At 40.9% G+C, this 21,559-nt stretch overlaps 1 protein-coding gene across 1 annotated transcript in view; it reads right to left on the bottom strand.

The window, feature by feature from the left end:
• Positions 1-21,559, bottom strand: part of DCBLD2 (discoidin, CUB and LCCL domain containing 2) — a 91,295-nt gene that overhangs the window by 31,990 nt on the left and 37,746 nt on the right. The window contains exons 3-9 of the mRNA XM_019548542.1: positions 19,396-19,533; positions 17,847-17,898; positions 16,305-16,377; positions 15,672-15,805; positions 12,478-12,518; positions 9,815-10,030; positions 3,300-3,424 (exon numbers count right to left, since the gene is read on the bottom strand). Of these exons, the coding sequence (XP_019404087.1) occupies positions 3,300-3,424; positions 9,815-10,030; positions 12,478-12,518; positions 15,672-15,805; positions 16,305-16,377; positions 17,847-17,898; positions 19,396-19,533 (779 nt within the window). The remainder of the gene's footprint in view (positions 1-3,299; positions 3,425-9,814; positions 10,031-12,477; positions 12,519-15,671; positions 15,806-16,304; positions 16,378-17,846; positions 17,899-19,395; positions 19,534-21,559) is intronic.

Raw genomic sequence — 21,559 nt, 5'->3', positions numbered from 1 at the left:
TTATCTTGCTGGGATCCTATGACCCCAGCTGACTTCCTGCCCTTTGGGCAGGGGGCTGGACCTGATGATCTTCCAAGGTCCATTCCAGCCCTAATGTCTATGAAATGTATAAGTGAAAGGAAATGGTTCAGGAGTGTTCTCGCAGTGATCTTTCTTGTGGTGGACAGCAAGGTGATCCCTCTGTAGTTTCCACAGACTTGTCTCCTTTGTTGAAGATGCCTACGTGATTTCTTTTATCATGGACTAGATGCTGCACATCAGCTTCTACATGGCTCTTGATAGAACAGGATGTTGCTCCAATGGCAAGGAGACCAAGATAATGGGGATTTTGTTCCACTGCAGCCTTCATCCGTTTTCACAGCTGTTGAGATTCTAATATCTTCTGCTTGCTCCACTGCTCAGGACTTGTAGACTCATGGCTGGGGGCTGGGCAGGCCTATTATAGTAGCAATCTGTACTTACCATGTCATAGCACCATTAAAGGATATAAGCAGCTTTTCAGGAGGGAAAGCATTGTCATCTGCTGTCCCCACCACATCATGGTAGTGCTTCTGCCACTTGGTCTTCAACTGCTTATTCATCAGTTACCCCTACTTATTTCACAGCTAACCTTTCCTGAAGTTCATTCAACTATTTGCCATATGTGGACATGCTAGGTAGCAGTACAGTTCTGCCCCAGAGTGTTAACCAATATACATTGTTTTAAAGAACTGCTTGCTTCACTGCATGTGACTTTGGGTACCCTGTCCCTTTGAAGAGATGAAATCTCTCTATGCCAAAAGGTAGCTCTTTGGGGGAAGAGAGGACACAAATAGCCAGGGGGAGGAGAGGGATCATGGATCAAAAAGCCACATTTTGAGAATCCAAGGAGCCAAGGGCTCACCCTTTGTAAAAGTGATGCCTAGGGTGGTTTCAAGGAGTTCTTAACCATGACTGTCCTTCTCCTCATTGGTGTTCACAAGTAAGGCAGGGGATCTCTGGTTGACTAGTAAGTTTCTCAAGGACCAACAATGCTCTTCAGTGATTAACAGGTCTGAACTTCCCTCCTAAGGCTGCAGAAGTGAGGGAAACCAAGCAGTGGAACAGCAAACTAAGATATGAGTAAGCATGAGGTCCAGTATTTCCAATTTTTGTTTTAGAGAGTTCAACTATTCCCTTTTTTGAAATCTCATTCAATTACATAAACATTTTGTGTGCAAAAAAGAGACCTGTCTCACCCAGATCATATCACATTTTCGGCTCATGAACAAACACTGAACTGGGATTCAGAAAAGTTTGTTTCAGTTCATGGTTTTGCCACTATTTGGATGACTGTTAACTAGTCATTCCATCTGCCTGAGCCTCAATTTACATAACTGCAAAATGGGGGACAATGCCACTGACTTCACTTTGTAAAGCACTTTAAGGCCTACTGCTGAAAGGTATATAAAAGCAATATATTATTAATATAAAGAGATGCAAATGGAAGCTTTATTATAAAATGAACCAGTCCTACGCCAGATGAAAACAATTTCTCAAGGTACTCACAAAAGAATAATCAACACTGTCTTATTGTTACTTCATGGCATTAAACAACTTCTAAATGAAATTATAGAAAGTATGCCATATCATCCCACTCTTTGGACTTATTTAGATTTCTTTATTATTTTGTTTGTATGTGGAAAAAATATATCCATTTTCATGTTAGGGTATATGCTAAACTCCTACAAAAAAGCCCATTAAATGCTCCTTATTCTTCTAGACATTTCATGAGACAAATTAAGTAAAACACAGCAGTAAAAGGGACCAAATTTTGGCTCCACTGAAATAAACAGCAATCTTCCCAGTATTTTAACAGAATGAGAATCTGGCCATTGAGGGAGAGAAACAAACTAACTGAAGGACAGAGCACTATTCTTAATTTTTACCATCTATGAAAATGCAAGCAATACTGTCCCCAAATACTTTAAGCTTATATGTTTAATCTGACATTCTTAAAGTTAATTTATTTTGACGCTACACACCTTAGTTCTTTTCTGAATGAGAATTTTATACAATCAAAGTATTAATGACAGAATTCAAGTACTTAACTGCTATAAGAAAAGTAAAATGCACATATTGTTTTGTTCAAGTAGTGAGTGATGAACATAATAGAAAGAAAATAAAAACTGAAATAACTCCATATACTAAGGCTGTACGAAGCCTAGGTTGCTGATTTGATTCGGTGGAGATTTGGCTTGATTCGGCAGCTGAATCTCCAAATCTGAATCAAATCAGGAAACCCTTTAATTTCTCCGAATCGTATCGGAACCTTCCTAATCGATTCGGAGAGATTTGATGATTCGGACATAGACACATCTTTAAATGTCTTTTCTACATACCTCTAGGTACCAGGTGGCTCGTGAATGCTGAGATGCTGGGGCGGATGGAGTGTCTCACAGGAGCGTGAGGGGTGGGGGTGGCGGGGGTGTCCCAGATGTGCTTGGTAGCGGACCCAGAAGCACTTCTGCTCCACTTCCGGGTTTGCCACCAAGCACGCAGGGCCCCACCCTCCTCACCCTCACGCTCCCGTGGGACGCTCCATCTGCCCCAGCATCGCTACATTCATGAGCCACGCCTGGTACCTCGAGGTATGTAGAAAAAACATTTAAAGCTGTGTCTATGGCCAAATCACTGATTCTCTGAATCAGCATCAAATCTTCAGATATGGCCAAATTGAATCAGGACAGTGATCCCAATCAATGAATTGAATCACTGTCCACGATTCGGGCTGAATCCGAATCAAATATGGCCCATTTTGCACACCCCTACCAAAAATCTATGTTACATTCATCAGGTGAAGAAAATAACATCTTTTATTGATGAGCATAGAAAAAAAGGAAAAATTCTACTTACCCTTTCCAATAGCTAGACTTCTATCCTCTGGTCATATCTAGCTCAAACTACCCTGGCCAGCAGTATTCATCTCAAATATGCTATGGGGCATTCCCAGACTGGTAGAATTGTAGCCACATCTGCTATGTACAGCCTAATACATAATGCTGAGAGTCTGGTCCAGCCAGTAGTGGGCATGGCATGCTAAGTCTAGTCTAGACACAACCTCTGTTGCCTCCAAATTTCAGTGTTTTAAAGATATTTTTATATTTTCAGCATACTACAAATCCTCATAGTTGTATGGATTCAACACTGCTTTTGTTTACGTGTAGTTGTGTCCATGACTCAAGAATCAAAACTTTCTTTTTCCGCGATATAAGGAAAATTCTCTACAATTTCCATCATTATGCCTGGTCATATATAGAGAGAACCTGGAGTAATTTTACCTTATCCTGATCAACGTCGGATTCTCTGTATACAGTCCATTTCTGTGCATCATCACTGTATAGAATTCTGTAGGCAGAGACGTAATAGTAGTATTCTACTAAAGTGGATCCAGTAGTTACAATGCCTGCAAACATGAAGGCTCCATTTACATAACCATTTTTCAGCTGGATATTTGGCATTTTTAGCAGCATTTTCATCCAATATTTCATAATATGCAGCATTCACCCAACATATGCCAACTTTAGATGGAGTCAAACACATTCTCTTTATTGGGTAAATCAGTATTTTAAAGGCTTGTCTTAAAACAGAAGGATCTGTAATGTATTCATTTAGTGACTGTGACCTTGTAATTATTTTAAATAACTTCTGTTTTAATTATAAACATACATTTTCTAAACATTTTTTTTCTTTCCATTCTTTGATGGAGTGTTTGGCCTTGGCATACTTGTGCTCTTGATATACTAAAACAAGATAAACCACCATGATTTTTGACTTTATAGATTTCAACAACACTGAAAGGATCCAAGCTTTCTTAAGCTTGGGTGATTCTATATTATAAATGGACTTGCGTAAGACAGGTATTTTATATACAGTATTAATATAGAAGTGAGATTAAAATAAGTGTAAGATTAAAATAATCAACTGCAGCCAGACAAAAGATAGTATTTGTATGGATATTAATTAGATATGGGGCAGGCAAAATACAGCCCATCGGCCACATCTGACCTACCAGGCCATTCTATCTGGCTGTGCAGCCAGGAACCATGCGCCGCTGGAGTGGCAGGCAGGTAGTGGCAGCAGCAGGCAGGAAGGAAGGAAGGGAAGCAGCAGGGGAAGGCAGCAGTGACAGGTAGGGAGGGGAAGAGGCAGTGAGTGGGCAGGTGGGCAAGAGCACTGGGCCTGCGACAGTGTCCTCAGGCCAGGGCCAGCAGGGGCCCAGGCTGGGGCAGCAGGAATGCAGAGCCCAGACTGACAGGGGCCGGGCCAGCTCCACCCCTCTCCCTCCTGGTAGTCCTGGGGAACACCGGGACTGTGCACCCCCGGGGGTTTCCACCTGCCACTGGCTGCCAGTACCCCGAGGCCTCGCTGCCTGCTGCTGCCCCTGGTTGCAGGGGCTGTATGCAATGAGGGAGGGGGGCATGTCTGTGGAGGAGGTCCTAAATACACACCTCAATGTACACATGTACCCACAGCCCCCATCTCGCACTGCCATTCACGTGCACCCACACCCCAAACCCTCCCCCTCAACACATGCCGCAACTCTCAGCCACCCTCCCCCCCACACACTTACAGTTCACCACAAACCCCACACACACATCTACCCATATACCCATACACAAGTACCCACATAAACACTCCCCCACAGCTCTCACAAACCCTGTTCCCACCCACCCATATTCCCCACACCCCTCCATACCCCCCCCACAATATATAGAAGACTTCATTTTACGCTATTATGCAATCACCTCTATGTACACACTACACAAACACATAAATTAGGACAAAAATATTTTTTCAAATCAAATTAATGTATATTATTTGATTTTTAAAATATATATACATATATTTTCCAGTTCCAAGATGGCAAACCCCCTTGTCAAAAAGAGTACTCCCAGGGGCAATGGGAGGGGCTTCTGGTGACAAAGATTAGGGGATAGGACTTCTGGGTCCAAGATGGCGACCAGGGGGCGGGGCTACCCTTGCGGCCCTCAACAGCTTGCCAAAACTTGTTAAGCAGCCCTCCAGTCGAAATAATCGCCTGCCCCTGAATTAAACTGTACTGAGACAGAGAATGAAAGAAAGCCAACCTATAGCCATTAACAGTATAAGTAGTTGAATTTACACATTCTACTTTTGCGAAGAGTGAGAGACCAAACTGGTTAACACACAAAAATTATGGATCATCTTCTTGACTCTCTGGGTAATGAAGACAATGTCTACTCTGTCTAAAACCAATTCACTTTCTGCATGCAAAAGATTGTACACACACATACGAACACACTCATTAAGAACAACGTGAAACAGTTTGAAGAGTTAACGCAGAAGAAATGGAAGTCAATGGCACCTAGAATGCACTTGCGGGTTTCATACAGAACACAGTTAACACCTACTGAAGCAGAGACCATAACCTCATTGGCTTCCATAAACAGAAAGAAAAAAGCCTTGGTGAAACTGGCAAAACAGCAGATGATAATCTTTCTACACAAACACAGGTTACTAAAGACCAAACAGTCTTAAAGAACTGCAAAAGAGTTTCTCTCACAGACCACTGTTCACTTACCTTACACATATCTACTTAAAAAAGACAACATAGAAAAGAACAGGGACAATTGTATGGGTAACCCCACTCCCCAAAACCCCAACTATACTGTACTTACATAAGGAAACTCAGTAGTCACAATATGCAAGCCCACTACAAAATCTTGGGAGAACTCCTAAGAGCTACGATGGCCAGAGGCTATTCTCCAGCTGACACAAACTGCCATCTATATGCAAGATGGTTTATTAGTTGACTTGTGCTCCTACTTACACCAAATACAGGCTTACTGCTCTGAATACTGAACAGTGCCATTTGGTGAAACTAGAAAACTTATTGCACCTGTAAAGTTGACAAACATCCTACTCAATGAGACCTCCAGGAAAGCAATAAATAGTTAGTCCTATTAAATATTCTATTAAAAATTAAGCATTGTGAAAGTTGCTGTCAATCATCTTTGCAATTTTCTCCAAATTTTCAAAGTTGGTGTTGTTGCTCTTACCACCCATATTAAAAAATGAAAAATTTTGAAGCACGTAAAGATGAAAGTGGACAATATACATGTGACTGTTGAGATTGAGCACATGCATAGACATTAATTAGATGCACTGTGTATGTGAGTAGCAGCTACTCTCTCTACAACCACATGACTGCATACCATTAAAATGAGAAGAGTGCATTTATTCTGTTCTCTCCAACAAAGGAAGTATAGATGCAGCACATCAACTTTGAGAGTGAGAGGAAGGAGATATTAAAAAAAAAGATAAATGAAGATATTATGCACCCCAAAGAATGAAATTATAAATGGTTACACAATGGTGAACATGTTATACTTTTTGAAAGATAGGTATTACAACTTCACCCTATACTTGGCATCCTGTGCAGTGAAAGGACATACTATATATACTTATTTGACTAGAATCAGAAATTAGAAATAGATTCAAGAGACAGGACAAGCACTACCATAAGAATAAATGGCATAATACAGATGAGATATATAAATGTGAATAATGTATAGAGTTGCAGAGAAGTGCACAGCCTTGTAAAGAGAAACATAATGACTCCCACCTCAAAGAATTTTGTAATCTATGTTAGACAACTGGGAAGATTTACAAGATACATGGCATGAGGAAAGGAGAGAATGGAAAAAGAAAAAAGCATTTGGGTGAGAAGTTACAAAAGAAAATCCTGCTCCAGGGAAGACAACCATTTTGTAGTAGTTGTTATGTTTTTGCCATCTTTAATATAAGTAGGGGTGAATGATAGCAGCTAGAGTTATAAGATCAGTGAGAGAATCATAGAATCAAAGGACCAGAAGGGACCTGTAAGATCATCAAGTTGAGTCCCCTGCCATGAGCAGGAGGTAATTGGGCTCAAACAAGCTCAGTGATGTACTTGTCCAGTCTCCTCTTGAACACCTCCAAGGATGGCAACTGCATTACCTCTGCTGGGAGTGTGTTCCAGATTCTAGATACCGTTACAGAGAAGAATTTTTTCTTTATGTCCAGCCTAAATTCTTCCTCAACTAGCTAGTGCCCATTGGACCTCATCCTCCCAAGGGGTGCCTTTCTGAAGAGTTGCTCCCCTAGAGCTTGGTGTTCACCCTTAACATACTTGTAGGTAGCTACTAAGTCACCTTTCAGTCTTCTCTTGCTCAAACTGAACAAACCCAGTTCCTGGAGTCTCTCTTCATGAGGCCTAACCTCCAGCCCCCTAATCATGTGAGTGGCCCGTTTCTGTACCCTTTTGAGCTTATCCACATCCTTTCTGAAGTGTGGTGCCCAGAACTGGACACAGTACTCCAGCTGTGGCCTCACCAACACTGAATACAGCGGGAGAATCACCTCTCTGGATTTGTTTGCAACACATCGGCTGATACGCACCAGAATTCTACTTGCCCTGCTGGCAACTTCATCACACTGTTGGCTCATATTCATCTTCTAGTCAATTGTCACCCCCAGATGCAGTGCCACCCAGTGGATTACCACCCATCATATAGTTGTGGTGAAGGTTCTTCCTATCCAGATGAAGAACCCTGCACTTGTCGCTATTGAACCTCATCTGATTATGTTCAGCCCATAGGACCAGTCTGTCAAGGTCATCCTGGAACCTTACCCTATCCTCAGATGTGCCTGCATTTCCCCACAGCCTAGTGTCATCTGCAAACTTAGTCACTGAGCTTTCCATCCCAGTGCTTGAGCTGTGCCCTTTAACATCTTTATCAGCAACTTCATCCAAGTTACTGATAAAGATGTTAAAGGGCACAGCCCAAACACTGACCCCTGGGGGACACCACTGGAGATGGCCCTTCAGGATGAGGCCATCCCATCAATTACAACTCTTTGGGATTAGCCTCTGAGCCAACTGCCAGCCCACCTCACTGTAGACTGGTCTAGGCCAACACCCTCCAGCTTAACTGAAAGAAACTCATGGGAAACAGTATCAAAGGCCTTGCTGAAGTCTAGGTAAACGATGTCAACCTTATATCCCTTGTCCAGCTGATTAGTTACCTGGTCATAAAAGGACACCAGGTTTGTTAAGCATGACCTACTCTCAACAAAGCCATGCTGATTGCTTCTTAATACCCCACCAGTTACAAGCTTGTGGCTGATGGCCTTCTTGACAATTTTTTCAAAGATTTTTCCCAGGACTGAAGTCAGACTGACAGGTATATAGTTTGCAGGGTCGCCCTTCTTCCCTTTCTTAAAGATGGGTATCTCGTTAGTCCTCTTGCAGTTGTTCAGGACTAGTCCCAAGTTCCATGACTCTTTGATCAGCTTCGCCAGCCTACTATGAGCTCAGCCAATTCTTTCAGGACTCTCATGCAGGTCATCTGGCTCAACAGACTTGAACACATCCAAATGTTCTAAGAGTACCCTCATCTGTTCAGGACTGATTTCATGTGGATTGTTGTTTTCCCCATATTTCCTGGGCCTCTGGACAGGTGAACAGCTCCCATCTGATTTCAGGAATACTAATGTAAAGTAAATATTTAAGAGCTCTGCCTTTTCACGAGGATCAACTGCAGGCTGCCCCCCCATATTCAGTAGGGGTCCCAGAGTGGAGCTTGATTTTTTTTCTTGCTCCCTATGTACCTATAGAAGGACTTTTTCTTGTCCTTTATTTCGGTTGCCAGTTTGATCTCCATGCCTACCTTGGCTTTCCGTGTCTCATACCTGCAGACCCTGGCCATATGACTGTACTCCTCTCTGGATGCTGAACCATTCTTCCATTACTGATATGCTTCTTTTTTCTTTTTTAAAAGTTCCCTAATATCCCTGTTGAGTCAAGTGGGTCTTTTGGCTCCTTTCCTGCCTTTTGACTGTGTGGGGATGGCCATCTCTTTTTGAGTAGTGAGAATTGCCCCCTTAAGGAAACACCACTGTTCCTGAACTCCCAAATCATCCAGTCACTGGTTCCAGAGGGCCTTTCTAACTGGACTCCTGAGTTTAACCAAAGTCTGCCCTTCTGAAATCTAGGTAAGTTAAGATGAAGGCAAGATAAAGTTGGTTGAATTTTGATTTATAAATGTGATGACACTATGAACATTAAAAGAGAATAGACTGTTGGGACAACAAACAGAAATGTGGAAGGCTAACAGGAGAGTGTAACACTAACACAAAAACCATCATCATAACATGGAATCCCTGATTTTTCAAGTAATACTTATAGATTGGAAGCATGATCCTGCCATTTCCCTTCAACATAATGACACTGCCAAGATAACAAATGATCACAGAAGGTTAGGGGATATAAAAATTAAACTGCATACTGAAGGAAAATTGAATAAGAAAAGAACACGGACCAGCATAGTTCACTTTACGCCTGTTAGACAGGCAGAAAATAAATTAAAATGCAGACACCATGAGACCTAAAAGCACTGAGCCATTAGTAAATGCTTGTGTTATGTAAGATAAGAAGTCTTATTTCAGTGATCCTCCTCAAAAAAATGCAAATTTTCTAATCAGTGACAGTTGACAACTGAGATGAATCTAAGAAAGGTCTAAGCCACAAGCAAATCCAAGGACAGAACAGCCAGCAGAAACAGAAGGGTTCAAGATCCAATATGAGGCAGGAATCAGACACAAAATTCAAAGGAAAAATACAAACCCGCCCTCTAACTAGAGACCATGGAAGCATCATTGATTTAATTAAAAACCCATTAAACTTCCTCTATAGTCCTAATTTAGAATGATAAAATTTAGTCACTCCCTGTACTGATAATAGCATTTTTAAAGCTAGCTCTGATCTGGTTACCTGTTATTTTCTTTTTTTTATTCAGATCTATTTGTAACCACTGATCTCCGTCAGTGGTTAAAGCAGCCCAAGGAGGTCCAAACCTTTTCAATCTGGCATTTTCAGGTTTCCAAATATTTGCCTGACCCATTCGGTCAGACCACTCTAGAACTGATGATGCAGTAATCTGAGAATCAGGGATTACTCCAGATTCCATTCCCAGTGTTCCATAGCAACCTGAACAACACAAGAGATAAAGGAGAGGGGGTGGAGTGGGGAAAAAAAGTCAAAGCTACACAGATAGCATTTTCATGTTCAGAATTCACCTTTAAAGTTCACAATTGTAGTCTGTATGAAAAATACTGGACTTGCATATTGGCATTTAATTTTAGACTCTGACAAATTACCTCAATATTTGACAATTCAAATTTGATTAAAAATCAGGCAATCATAAGGGCACAAAGGGCAACTTGCTTGGTAAAGACAGAAGTGTCTAATGGCATATCATGGAGTAATATTAGTTTGATATTAACACCTACAGTATAACAAGCGTAAAGCACAGAACAAACACAGGACTGGAAGGGATCTCATGGATCACTCAGTAACCTCCTTTTCACCTGATAATGGTTAAGTTAAAAGAAAAACTATCATTTCCTCTTTGCCAAGTTCCATCTTCAGACTTCTTGCAGTAATAGTCATCATACCCAGCTTCCCAGTAACTTCTCAGCTGGCGTTATAAAATGCAGTACTGACGTGCAGACATACCTATTGAATTTCCCACCTAGAAAATTAGTTATCTTATCAGTTAGCCTGATAAGTCCCTGTTCCCCCAAGCACTACCAGGAGTGACTAGGAATAACGGTCACAAGCTCGCAGAGGGTAAATTAAGATTAGACATCAGGAGGTGCTACTTCACTGTCAGGGTGGCTAGGATCTGGAAACAACTTCCAAGAGAAGTTGTGCTGGCTTCTACCTTGGGGGTCTTTAAGAGGAGATTAGATATACACCTTGTTGGGGTCGTTTGACCCTAGTACCCTTTCCTGCCATGGCAGGGGTTCGGACTCGATGATCTACTCAGGTCACTTCTGACCCTACCAACTATGAAACTATATGATCTACTTTGGTAAATCAGTATTGTATTTTGTCCAACTTCTCATTTACTTCCAGGTCTTTTAAATGTGTAGGTAAAATTATTTGTTATAAGGCCTTGCATATTAATGAGGTCAGACTAATAGTTGTGTATGTTCTCAGACAATTTTCCCCCTTTCTTTTTCTTAAAGAAATCCTACATTACATATTTTCCAATCATATGGTGCAATTCCCAACAACTTGATAGATTTAATACAATTGTTTGTTACTGGGCCTGCAATTGCACACACACTCTTTCAGATTTTTGGTTCTCCCTCCAAAACAAATGGCCATAAAGCTCTGAGCTTTGCTTCTACCTCAGATGGGGCAAACTTCCATTTCCAGATCCTTATCTACATGATCCATGCTCTCTTTGTCCCAGAGTTCTATATCATCAGCCTTACCGCACACTGAGACGAAATACTAATTTAGGTTTTTGCCATACCTAGATTATTCTTTATTTCTACCATGAATGCACTGTGGACTCACTTTCTCTTTATTCAGTTAAATGATACATTAGTAAAGTTTAACGGAACCTACATTGGGCTTACTGATATTTATAACACGCAACAATATTATATGAAAACTTACAAGAAAAGCGGTTTCAATTTGGAAAACAACAACTAATTTACCATAGCAAGGATAATTTAAGAGATATTCTAGAAAGGGTAAACATGAAAAGCAATAAAGCCCTAAAATGTGCAAAACTGACAATTCTGGGCAACAATCTAACAGTGAAGGTCAATGTGAGTTAGGTCTGAGAAAGGAGAGGCAGTCATGATAGATCAGGCAGCTTTGTTAGCACCTTAAAGAGAAATAATCTGGAACACTCCATTCAGTTTTGAGCATCGCAATGCCAGAAAGATATAAGTTAAGAGAACTGAGTTTTTTTAAAAGCTAAGTTACTTAGCAATAGGCAACAAATGATCTGTAAGAATGGAATATAAATAAGAAACAAATTGAAAAACTGCTGTAAATACAGAGTACCTAAGCAAATGCCAATAGCTCCAATTTTCAGTGCATTGAAATAATTTTATTCTTGTACTTTAAACCATATTAAGAAAGAAAAACAAGTAATACATTATCTTTCTGTGGCAAAATAGTTTTGTCGCATATTGTTCTACGGGGAAAGACTTAAAGGGCCATGCAAGTACAATTTGGTTAACCAACATCTTTGTTGGGTTTAGGAAACATTTCTGGATGTCTCCAATCTAGACACAGAAGATTAATTTAGAATGATAAATAGAGTTCTAGCTAAGAACAGCTGAATAAAATTTAAAAGATTGAGAATCACTAAATTATTCCTTATACTAGGGGTGGGCAAAATGGCGGATCTTCGAAGCAGCTGGACTCCCCCCTCCCAGACCTCCCCCCATTTTGCAGCACATTGGCTTTATTTTAAAAGCCCAAGTTTTTATAAAATCCCAACTATATAGAGCGTCAAATAAAAGATAGAATCTTAAAAATTCCTTGCTTCTTGCATTTATTAAAAAAAACCTTTTCCTACATAGAAAGTGCATATAATGAATAAATCGAATATACATTGATATTCTTACCGCTAGTCTTAAATGTGAAGAGGCTTGTAGATAATGGACCTCTGCAGAAACAAAGGAAGAAATAAAAGTTTTTTGTGTGGGTGCCAATGGGAACTTTTAATTCAAACTGTTGCCTAACTTATGTTCTAATGAAGGAATAGGGAAAAATAAGTGCCATACTGGGTCAGACCAATGGTCGACCCAGGCTAGTATTCCATCTCTCACAGTGGCAGAAGTGGATGCTAGAGGGAGAGCACTGAACCAGATAGATCTGGAGTGATCCGTCCCCTATATGTTACCCTCCCTGGCATCCACTATTATTGGTTTCGAGATGCCAGAGGATACATCTCCATGCATTCTGTTCAACAGCTATTAATAGATCTAGCATCCATGAATTTGTCCAGTCCCCTTTTGAACCTGGCTATGCTATCTGCCTTTACCAGCTCCTGTGGCAATGAACTGCACAAGTAAACTATACATTGTGTAAAAAAGTATTTTTTCTTGTTATTTTTAAACCTGTCTCCTACATGTGTCTGTTAGTTCTAGTATTCTGGGAGTTAGTGAACAAGAGTTCCACACCTTTCATGATTTTATAGACCTCTATCATGTCCCCTCCTCAGCCTTCTCTTTTCAAGGCTTCAAATTTGGAGAAACAATAGACAACAATTTTTTGGCCTTCTGAACAAAACTAATGTTCTAATCCTCTAAAAATCCTGCTGGCTACATAATATGGTATCGATAACTTCTTCTGAAGTATCAGTACAGGTCTCAAAGAAGATACTTCAATACTGACTCCTGTCTTTCCTCAAGGCTTGTAATTTTTTTAAAAGTTTCTACTGTTACTAATGCTGATTCAGCTCCAGTGATGTTAGCCACACTGGAAGCCCATGAACAGAACAACATTGCATCAATCAGAACAATAAATGTGACTTGCTTGGAGCAAGCTTACTGAAAATAACAGCAGTGGCCAATGGGCTTTTTATAATAAATTGCCAACCCTGCTATCAACAGTGGAACTGATCAGCTGTCAGAGATAGATGACGGTGTCCAAATATAAGTCATTATCTATGTTAGGTCAGCCTAAGAAATTAACCTGAAACAGAAACAGGTCTTCTTCTTTCACAAACGTATAAAGAACTATATGGCATGGAGTAGTTCAGGGATGTCAAAGACGCAGCCCATGGTAATCAATCAGTGGCTCGCAGTGCTGCCTGTGGAGTTCAGATCAACCTCACATGTCACATGTGCTGGCCCCAGCCCTATGGGTAGGTTGGAGTATGGACAGGCATGGAGCCTGTCTGGCACAGGCTACACATGGCAACAGGATCTGTCTGGTGAGGATACTGGAAGGAGCGTGTGCCCTGGACTGACCCTGGCTGCTGCCTGCAGTAAGCATGCTGGTTCCAGCCCCATACTCCACATGTAGTGTGAGCTGACTCTGGCACTCCGTGTGGCACACTGTGTAGGGCAGATCCAGGCACATGTTGCATGTGGTACAGTGGGTCCATGGGGCATGTTCTGCACATGTTGCCTATGCCAGACTGCTTTATACATTGGATCCAGTACATGGGGCTGGTCGGTGGGCCTGATCTGGTCTGCAGACCAGCCCCGCATCCCTTGTTTGGCCCCTGGGGCCAGATGATTTTGAGACTCCTGGTGTGGTTCAAGCTGCTGAATTCAAACTGAAAAAGTTTAACAAGGAAAATAGGCTAGAATTTTTTATATCATTTCCTTGCCCTTTAATCTATTCTTAAGGGGAAGGAGGAGGAAGGGAGGGACTCACAATAAGAAAACTGAACAAAGAATTACAAATTGGACTTGAACAGTAAAGTTTCAGTCAAGACTAGCCATGTTCAATCAAGAATGGATTTAAATGAAAGACTTAAAAAGCACATGGCATGACAATAAATTCTGAAGGTATCCTCTCTAATTTTGCAAGGAAGATATAATTTCCCTTGTGATATAGGTGTCCCTTGTGATAGTCTACAAAATCAATCATATTACAGGAATGAAAACAATATAAACATTAGAGGGGCACCAATAAATATTTTCTTGGCCAACACCAATAGCCGATTATTCACCAAGCTATCAGCCGATCCTGATCTGATAACTGATTTACAGGAGCACAGCCAGGCATTGTGGAGAGCATCTCCATGCAAGTAAATCTGTGGAGGGGAAGTGGTGTGAGGGGGGCAGCTCAAGGCCCCCCACAGTGAGGGAGGGAGTGGAGCATGGAAGGGCCTTGGGGCACTGCCCAGCTTGGGCAGTGAATGGGACCCTAGAACCAGGGTGCAGAGTGGGACGGAGCCACAAGTGGCTTGTCTAGGGGATCAGTGTCCTGGTGCTTAAAAATGCCAGTGGTGGCACTTGAACTAAAGCTTGTCAAATGAGATTCTAACTGGAGCCAAGAAGGTCGAGGGTGGATGTGGGCTGCCCACTGTGGACTCAAGGCTCTCCACCCTGTTGCCTTTGCCCCAGAGGCTGTGCACTGGCTGTGGATCCCCTACCTATCTGGCAGCAGAAGGCACAACTTGCTGCTGCTACTGTTGCTGCTGGATGGGCAGGGGATGCTTCTGGTGCAAAGGCAGCAGGGCAGAGAGCCCTAGCCCACAGCAGACAGCGCACATCTGCACTCACCCTGTGCACATATCCAGGGGAGCACATCCAGGGGTGTGTACAGTGGAAGGGAGCCGCCCCCCCCCCACACCTTGCCTTGTGCCCCCTGATTGAACTGCCCACTCCCCGTCCCAGCCCTGGGTCACATTCGCTGTCCCCAGCCCAGCCCCTGCCCCTCTCTTTCCCTCACTATGGGGGCCTTGATCTGCCCCCACCCCGCCCCTTTCCCGCCACAGACTTACTTGTAGAAAGCTGCTCTCCACACTGCCCGGCTGCATTCCTGGCCATGTGCATGCTGCATCCGGGGCCATGGCCAGAAGTCACATTATATTTACTGGTACATTATTGGCTACATTGGCCAAAAAAATCCAATAGCTGATAATGTTAATTGTTCTTTTATCGGTGCTGATCCAATATAGCACAGATATATCTGTGCACCTCTAACAAACACTTACACAGATTAGAATATACCTTTCCTGTGGATGGGTATTTTCACTAATTTAGAATACTAAGACTATGCCTGATGATTACAGGTGCATTCGTAGATCTGCTATTAGCCAGACATAAGTATAAAAATATAACATACAAAATACACTTACACTTTTGATGTGACATTGTTAGCCAGAGAACCTTCATAATATGGAATCCCCTTGCTGATTACAACATTTATTTGGCCACCCAGAAAATTGGACACCACTCCTGCATGCACACCAGCCATGCAAAGAGATGAGGACTTTGGAAAAAAAGAAATGTCAATGTTATATTCCAATTCCTTCAGACTGTTCATATATTGTTTTATTACCATAAAATACACACTGTTAATATCTCCCTACTACACACAGAAATCATATATCTGTTTTAAAATAAGGTTTAAAACAAATACATTGATTTGCATTTACCTGTTTCTATAGAAGGTGTGAAATAGGATATTAAGAAAATAAGGTCTTTAGCTAAAACTTAATATTAACCTAAAGTAGACTTTTGATTCTGATTTTTAATGCGTGCACAAAATAGTGTAAGTACAAAAAAAACACATAAACAAAATAAAATTGTGCCCAAGGGACAATTATAGGTCAGTTCCGCATTTAAGCTGAATGCAATTTTTATGGTTATTTTGAAGGGGAAAACAGTAGACCTTCACTCACAACAATGTTGTAAGACAAACACCCATAATAGGCTTTTATTACAGAGCAAGGAATTTAATCAAAATGCATATAGCTATGCTTACTTACATCTCTGTATCCATGAGGAATAGTTCCAGAAATGTCAACAAAAGGAATCGCACATCCAGCTGGGCAATACTTACTAAAAGAGAAGGAAGCATGCAGTTATAACAGGCATACCACCATCATGATTTACTCTACAAAAAAAAACTGCTTTAAGAAGCAGCACACTTGAGTTTAAAGTTTTGTATTAAAAACCACAAACAGGAAATTCATGGTTTGTTTGGCTTATAATATTCTACACTGCTCCCTAACAAACCACTTATTGGTATGTCATAATTTGAAACAGCTTTCAAGTAAGAAATATATTTATTATTCAGGAAAAGAGTCATACAGTTAAAGATCATGCATTTAAAGCATGGAATGAAAACGTGCTTTTTAACTAGACTGCTGTTTTTTAATAAAGGATGTATAAATCTAATGTTTGGTACCATACATATAACAGCTGTAACATATGAATATTGCAAATCAGAATCTAATGTTCTAGTGTATTTTATTTACACACCATTAGACAGTATCTAGAAACTGTACTTTAAAAAAAATGATGCATCTGAAAGGTATACGTACTTTACAGCAGCTTCAGAAAATAATCATAAAAATTGACTGATTTTGATTAATATTTTTATACCATGAAAACACCTTTATTGTCTTTTAGTGCCATTTCTTACCGCAAATAAGGAAGTGCAAAACTTAAGAGAAAGCTATTTGTGCTATACTGTGGCCTAAATGTCACCACTTCAGCACCTACATTAGTTCCAATGCAAATTCAGTGCTTTGCTGAATAGGCATATACCACTAAATGGAGGTGTATTTATGGAGAGGTGAAATTTATGGATAGAGAAGGGAGGTGTGAAAAGGATGAACCTTGAAAGATTTGGCAACGACATGACTTCTGAAGAACTTACTAAATTAACTAGAGTTACCCAAATTAATTTAAGGGCATTACAATAGCTTGTACTTTTAAGATGTATACTTATTTAGAAAAAGTCCTGTTGTCCATCTTTGTCTTCCATTCAAGCAGGAAGAACACAACTGCTTTTATGCCACAGCAGAACCTCATTAATTCACACTATGAAACCCAACACAAATTAAATTAATTTCATAAATTTGAGGGAAGCAGACAATAGAAAAGCAAGCTAATGAATCCTAAAATGTACTTCGATCCTTTGACAAATGTAGTTTTGATACGGTAATACTTGTCTTTCAGTATATGTTCTGTAGTATATTATATATAATCATATTTCTCAGTAATAAGGAGAGGTCACTATCTCTTATTTTTTGGCTGGAAAGCAGGACACTGCTAACTTCTATGTATGAACTAACGCAAATTAGCGAGGTTCTACTGTATATCGAGATGCTAAAAGATCCTCATTTTTGCAAAGTGTAAATGTCAAAATCATCAAGTCCTGATAGTAACCCAGTTTAAATGTAGATGTCTAAAATAACTTCAAAACAAAATGGTATCAGTAGAAGATGGGGCATATACTAATATGAATTAAAGCACAGTAAAGTAACTGTAGTGAAGGGGAAAAAACAAGCAGATAATCTTACTTGAATTCTGGTTCAGAAAACTGACTTGCATTGTCTAAACAGGTTATTAGGTCTGGAAAGAGAAAAATGTTAGGTCAACATAACAAAAAGACAACCAATTCTAGTCTATTTTTAAGTGCACAAAGACTACAAGGTTGAGTCTCTCAGACTAAAGCCTTTTGGTTCAAATAAAGTCTCAGAATTAAAACAATGTACTCATTTAATTTTATACTTCTTTTAAGTATTGTATATACAGTAGAACCTTGATAATTTGTATGAATGACTTAGAAAGCCAACAGAATTATACAAACAAAATATTTTGAAACTATAGGATTAAAAATGTATTGCTCATTTTTTGTGATTTAATTCCCATTATTTATACAATTCTAATAAATGAATGTACACTTTAGTAGAGTTACAAGACGATGGTGAATAGAAAGATGAAATTAACATATTAGCTAAAACAATTATGAGTTTTTAACAGATGACATGGGAGCTGGATGGCATACAGAATACAAGAGGGCATTTCCCACGTTGTGAAAAACAATAATGTGAGCCTGTCAAATTTAAATACACAGGACCAAATAATAAAATTCAGAATAAAAAGTCCTTGGACACTTTTTGTACTGTTAACTCTGGCAAAGAGATTCAAATGAATAATCTGAAAAACGCTTGTGGTCCGCAGGAAAACTGGAGGGTCACCATTTTGTTCTGCATTCACTTCTAGAAGCAGCATTAAGAGGAGGAACAAGTACAGAAGCCTCTAGCAGAGGCCACAGCATCATAAGGACATGAGAACACATGAACTATAGAAAAGGGAACAACTAGCCATCAGCTGGGATGTAAGTATGAACTTACTCAGAAAGGAGCAAGGATAACAAAAGGCCAGTCAAGGAGGAGGCAGCAAGGAGCAGAAAAGTCAAAAAGATGATCAGATAGATGCATGAGCAAGTAGACAAGGTAGAAAAATGTCAGTAACCAGAGGATTTTTAATAAGAATTTGAATATTGGATAAACTTTCTGTCAGACTGCCACTTTACAAAAGAAATCCTTTCAAACCCAATTGTTTATCATTTTCATTGTTAAAGTCCAAATAAACACTATCACCTCTTATCTAAAACATGTTTAAATCTAAACCAGGCGTGGGCAATTATTTTGGGCAGAGGGCCGCTTACTCGGTTTTGGCAAGCCATTGAGGGCCGCATGACAGGCAGACAGGGGCAGATAAACATTAATTTTCTAAATTTTTTAGGGGCCCCGTGGGCCAGATAGAATGGTCTGGCAGGCTGCATTTGGCCCGCGGGCCACATTTTGTCCACCCTTGTTCCAATTAAGTGGCTCTTAATTTGTTTGTCCTCCAGAGTAAGCTTTTATATTAGCATTTCTTACACCATTTCGAGTAGTAACTTACTGCAACTCAGCAAGAATAGTCAAGAATGTTAAGTCTGCATGTATTTTTAGACATCCAATACTCATGTTAAGACTACAGAAAAATAGGTTTGTACTGTGCATTCAATACACTGTTCCAATTTAATCATTACAAGGAAAGGCAAGGAAATCTATTGAGTACCTGATTTATCGGTGGTTGAATATGAAGCAAGAAATCCACGTCCAGAGACATGTCCACCACTCATGAATTGCACAGTAACCTCATTATTTTTTGACTCAATCAAACCATCCATCTGAAAGCCCAGCCCACAGTATTTTCCTAGAAAGAAAAAAGTGCTATATGTATTTTTACATTTAGCATAAGCTCACATTACCCTCAAAGTACACAAAAAACCCTTAAATGATCCACAGACATCATTCAAAGTGAAACACATATATAGTACATGCTTAGGATAAATGGCACAGAAAAGACTGACTATATTTCAGTTATTGAGGCAACAGTAAATGCATGATCCTGCCCACTAACACCCAGAGTTTGTTGAAGTCTGCTTTTCTGAAGTTCAGTGGCCGTATTCTACTTCTTTCCTTTCCTCCACTTAGAATCTTGAACTCTATCATTCCACAGTCACTGTCACCCAAGTTACGTTCCACCTTCAAATTCCCAACCAATTCCTCCTGTTTGGGAGCAGTAAGTCGAGAAGAATTTCCCTCCCTAATTGGCCTCTTGACCATCCATATAAAAAAATTATCCCCAAGACAAAGAATGTATCTTTTCTCTCATTATTTTAGAAATCTGTTCCCTTTTCCTTCTCTTCTTAATTTCTTTCGTTCCTTACATGGAAAGCTCTATCTCCTCTACCTCCTTTCTCCATGCCCCTACCCCACCCCACTCCAGTCTCTCACTTACTTCCTCCATGCCAAATTTTCTATTCCCTTATCAGCTTCTTGCCCCCTTCCACCAACTTCTGCAAACATCTTCAGTGCATCCAATTCCTTTAATTATTTCCCTCTCATATTACAGTTTTTTCAAGAACTACCAGAGACCTAGTAGTCAAAAGGACTAAACCAAGGTGACAGGGTTCCTGTTCAGGAGCTACCACCAGAAGAAAATCAGAGTCCTTCTATTATGCCAGCTACTTGGTCATTCCAAATAATTGCATGTCCCTGCTGTTGCTCATTGCTTTTAGCTATAGTGATATTTAACTAATCTCAGGTTTAATTCTATATGGCAAGGGTATCAAAGATACAGCCTGTGGAGACCTGTTACTTAGCCCCTGGTGCTGTCCCTGGGTCTCAGAGTAGACCTACAGGCTGCACATGACAATTGCCCTGATGGTACAGGATCCACACCACACATGGGTTCAAGAAAAGCCAAAGCGTGAATCCTGGACTAGCCAGAACAGGCAGCATGGGTCCAGGAGTAGGTACCTCAGGATCCAGCATGTGGGGGTGGAGGTGGTCTGTAGGTCTGACCTGTTCCATGAACTGGTCCTGAGCCATTCATCTCGTGAGAAGAACGCTTGGCCAAATCTGAGCAGTCGCAAAGCTTCCTCTTGTGCATGGATGACCTTTATCTGACACAAGAAGTCTGTGGATCAATGAAAGGTAAAGGGCTGCTTAACCTGGTACTGGCAACTGGGGACAACCTAATCAGCGACATAACAATTGAAGGGAAGTTGGGTGACAGCAAACATAAGCTTATCACCTTCACCATCTGCCATAAAGTTGGCAAGTCAGTCAGCAATACAAAAGTCCTCGACTTTAGGAAAGCTGACTCTGACAAGCTCAGGAGGCTTGTCGGTGAGGCCCTAAGGGACCACGACCCCAAGGAGAGGAGAGTTCAGGAAGTGTGGTTGCTCTTCAAGGGAGCGATCCTAGATGCACAAGCTAAGGCTATTCCATCTGGGAGGAAAGCCAGCAAAAGGGCACAGCAGCCTCCTTGGCTCAGAAAGTAACTAGTGGACCTCCCGCACCTAAAAAGAAAGACCTACAAAGGATGGAGGATGGGCTCCCCCTCCAAGGAGGAATATTCTGCACTGGTCCGGACCTGCAGGGAGTGAACCAGGAAAGCCAAGGCTGCGATGGAACTTCAACTGGCTACTAGTATCAAGGACAATAAAAAATCCTATTTTAGATATGTGAGGAGCTGGAGGAAAAGCAAGGGCAACATTGGACCCCTGCTAAACCAGATGGGACAACTTACGACTGATGCCCAGGAAAAAGCCAACCTTCTAAATGGGTACTTTGTGTCGGTCTTTCACCAGTCCCATGGGACGCCCCTGCCCATTATAGGACAGAGAGGCCCAGGTGAGGGAGATTCCTTACCCTCCACCAATGCTGACCTC

This window comes from Crocodylus porosus, unplaced genomic scaffold (genome assembly GCF_001723895.1).
Source record: "Crocodylus porosus isolate Cpor-Errol unplaced genomic scaffold, CroPor_comp1, whole genome shotgun sequence".
Classification (NCBI taxonomy): domain Eukaryota; kingdom Metazoa; phylum Chordata; order Crocodylia; family Crocodylidae; genus Crocodylus; species Crocodylus porosus.
Note: the sequence above shows the minus strand (reverse complement) of the source record. Positions and strands in the feature narration are given on the sequence as shown.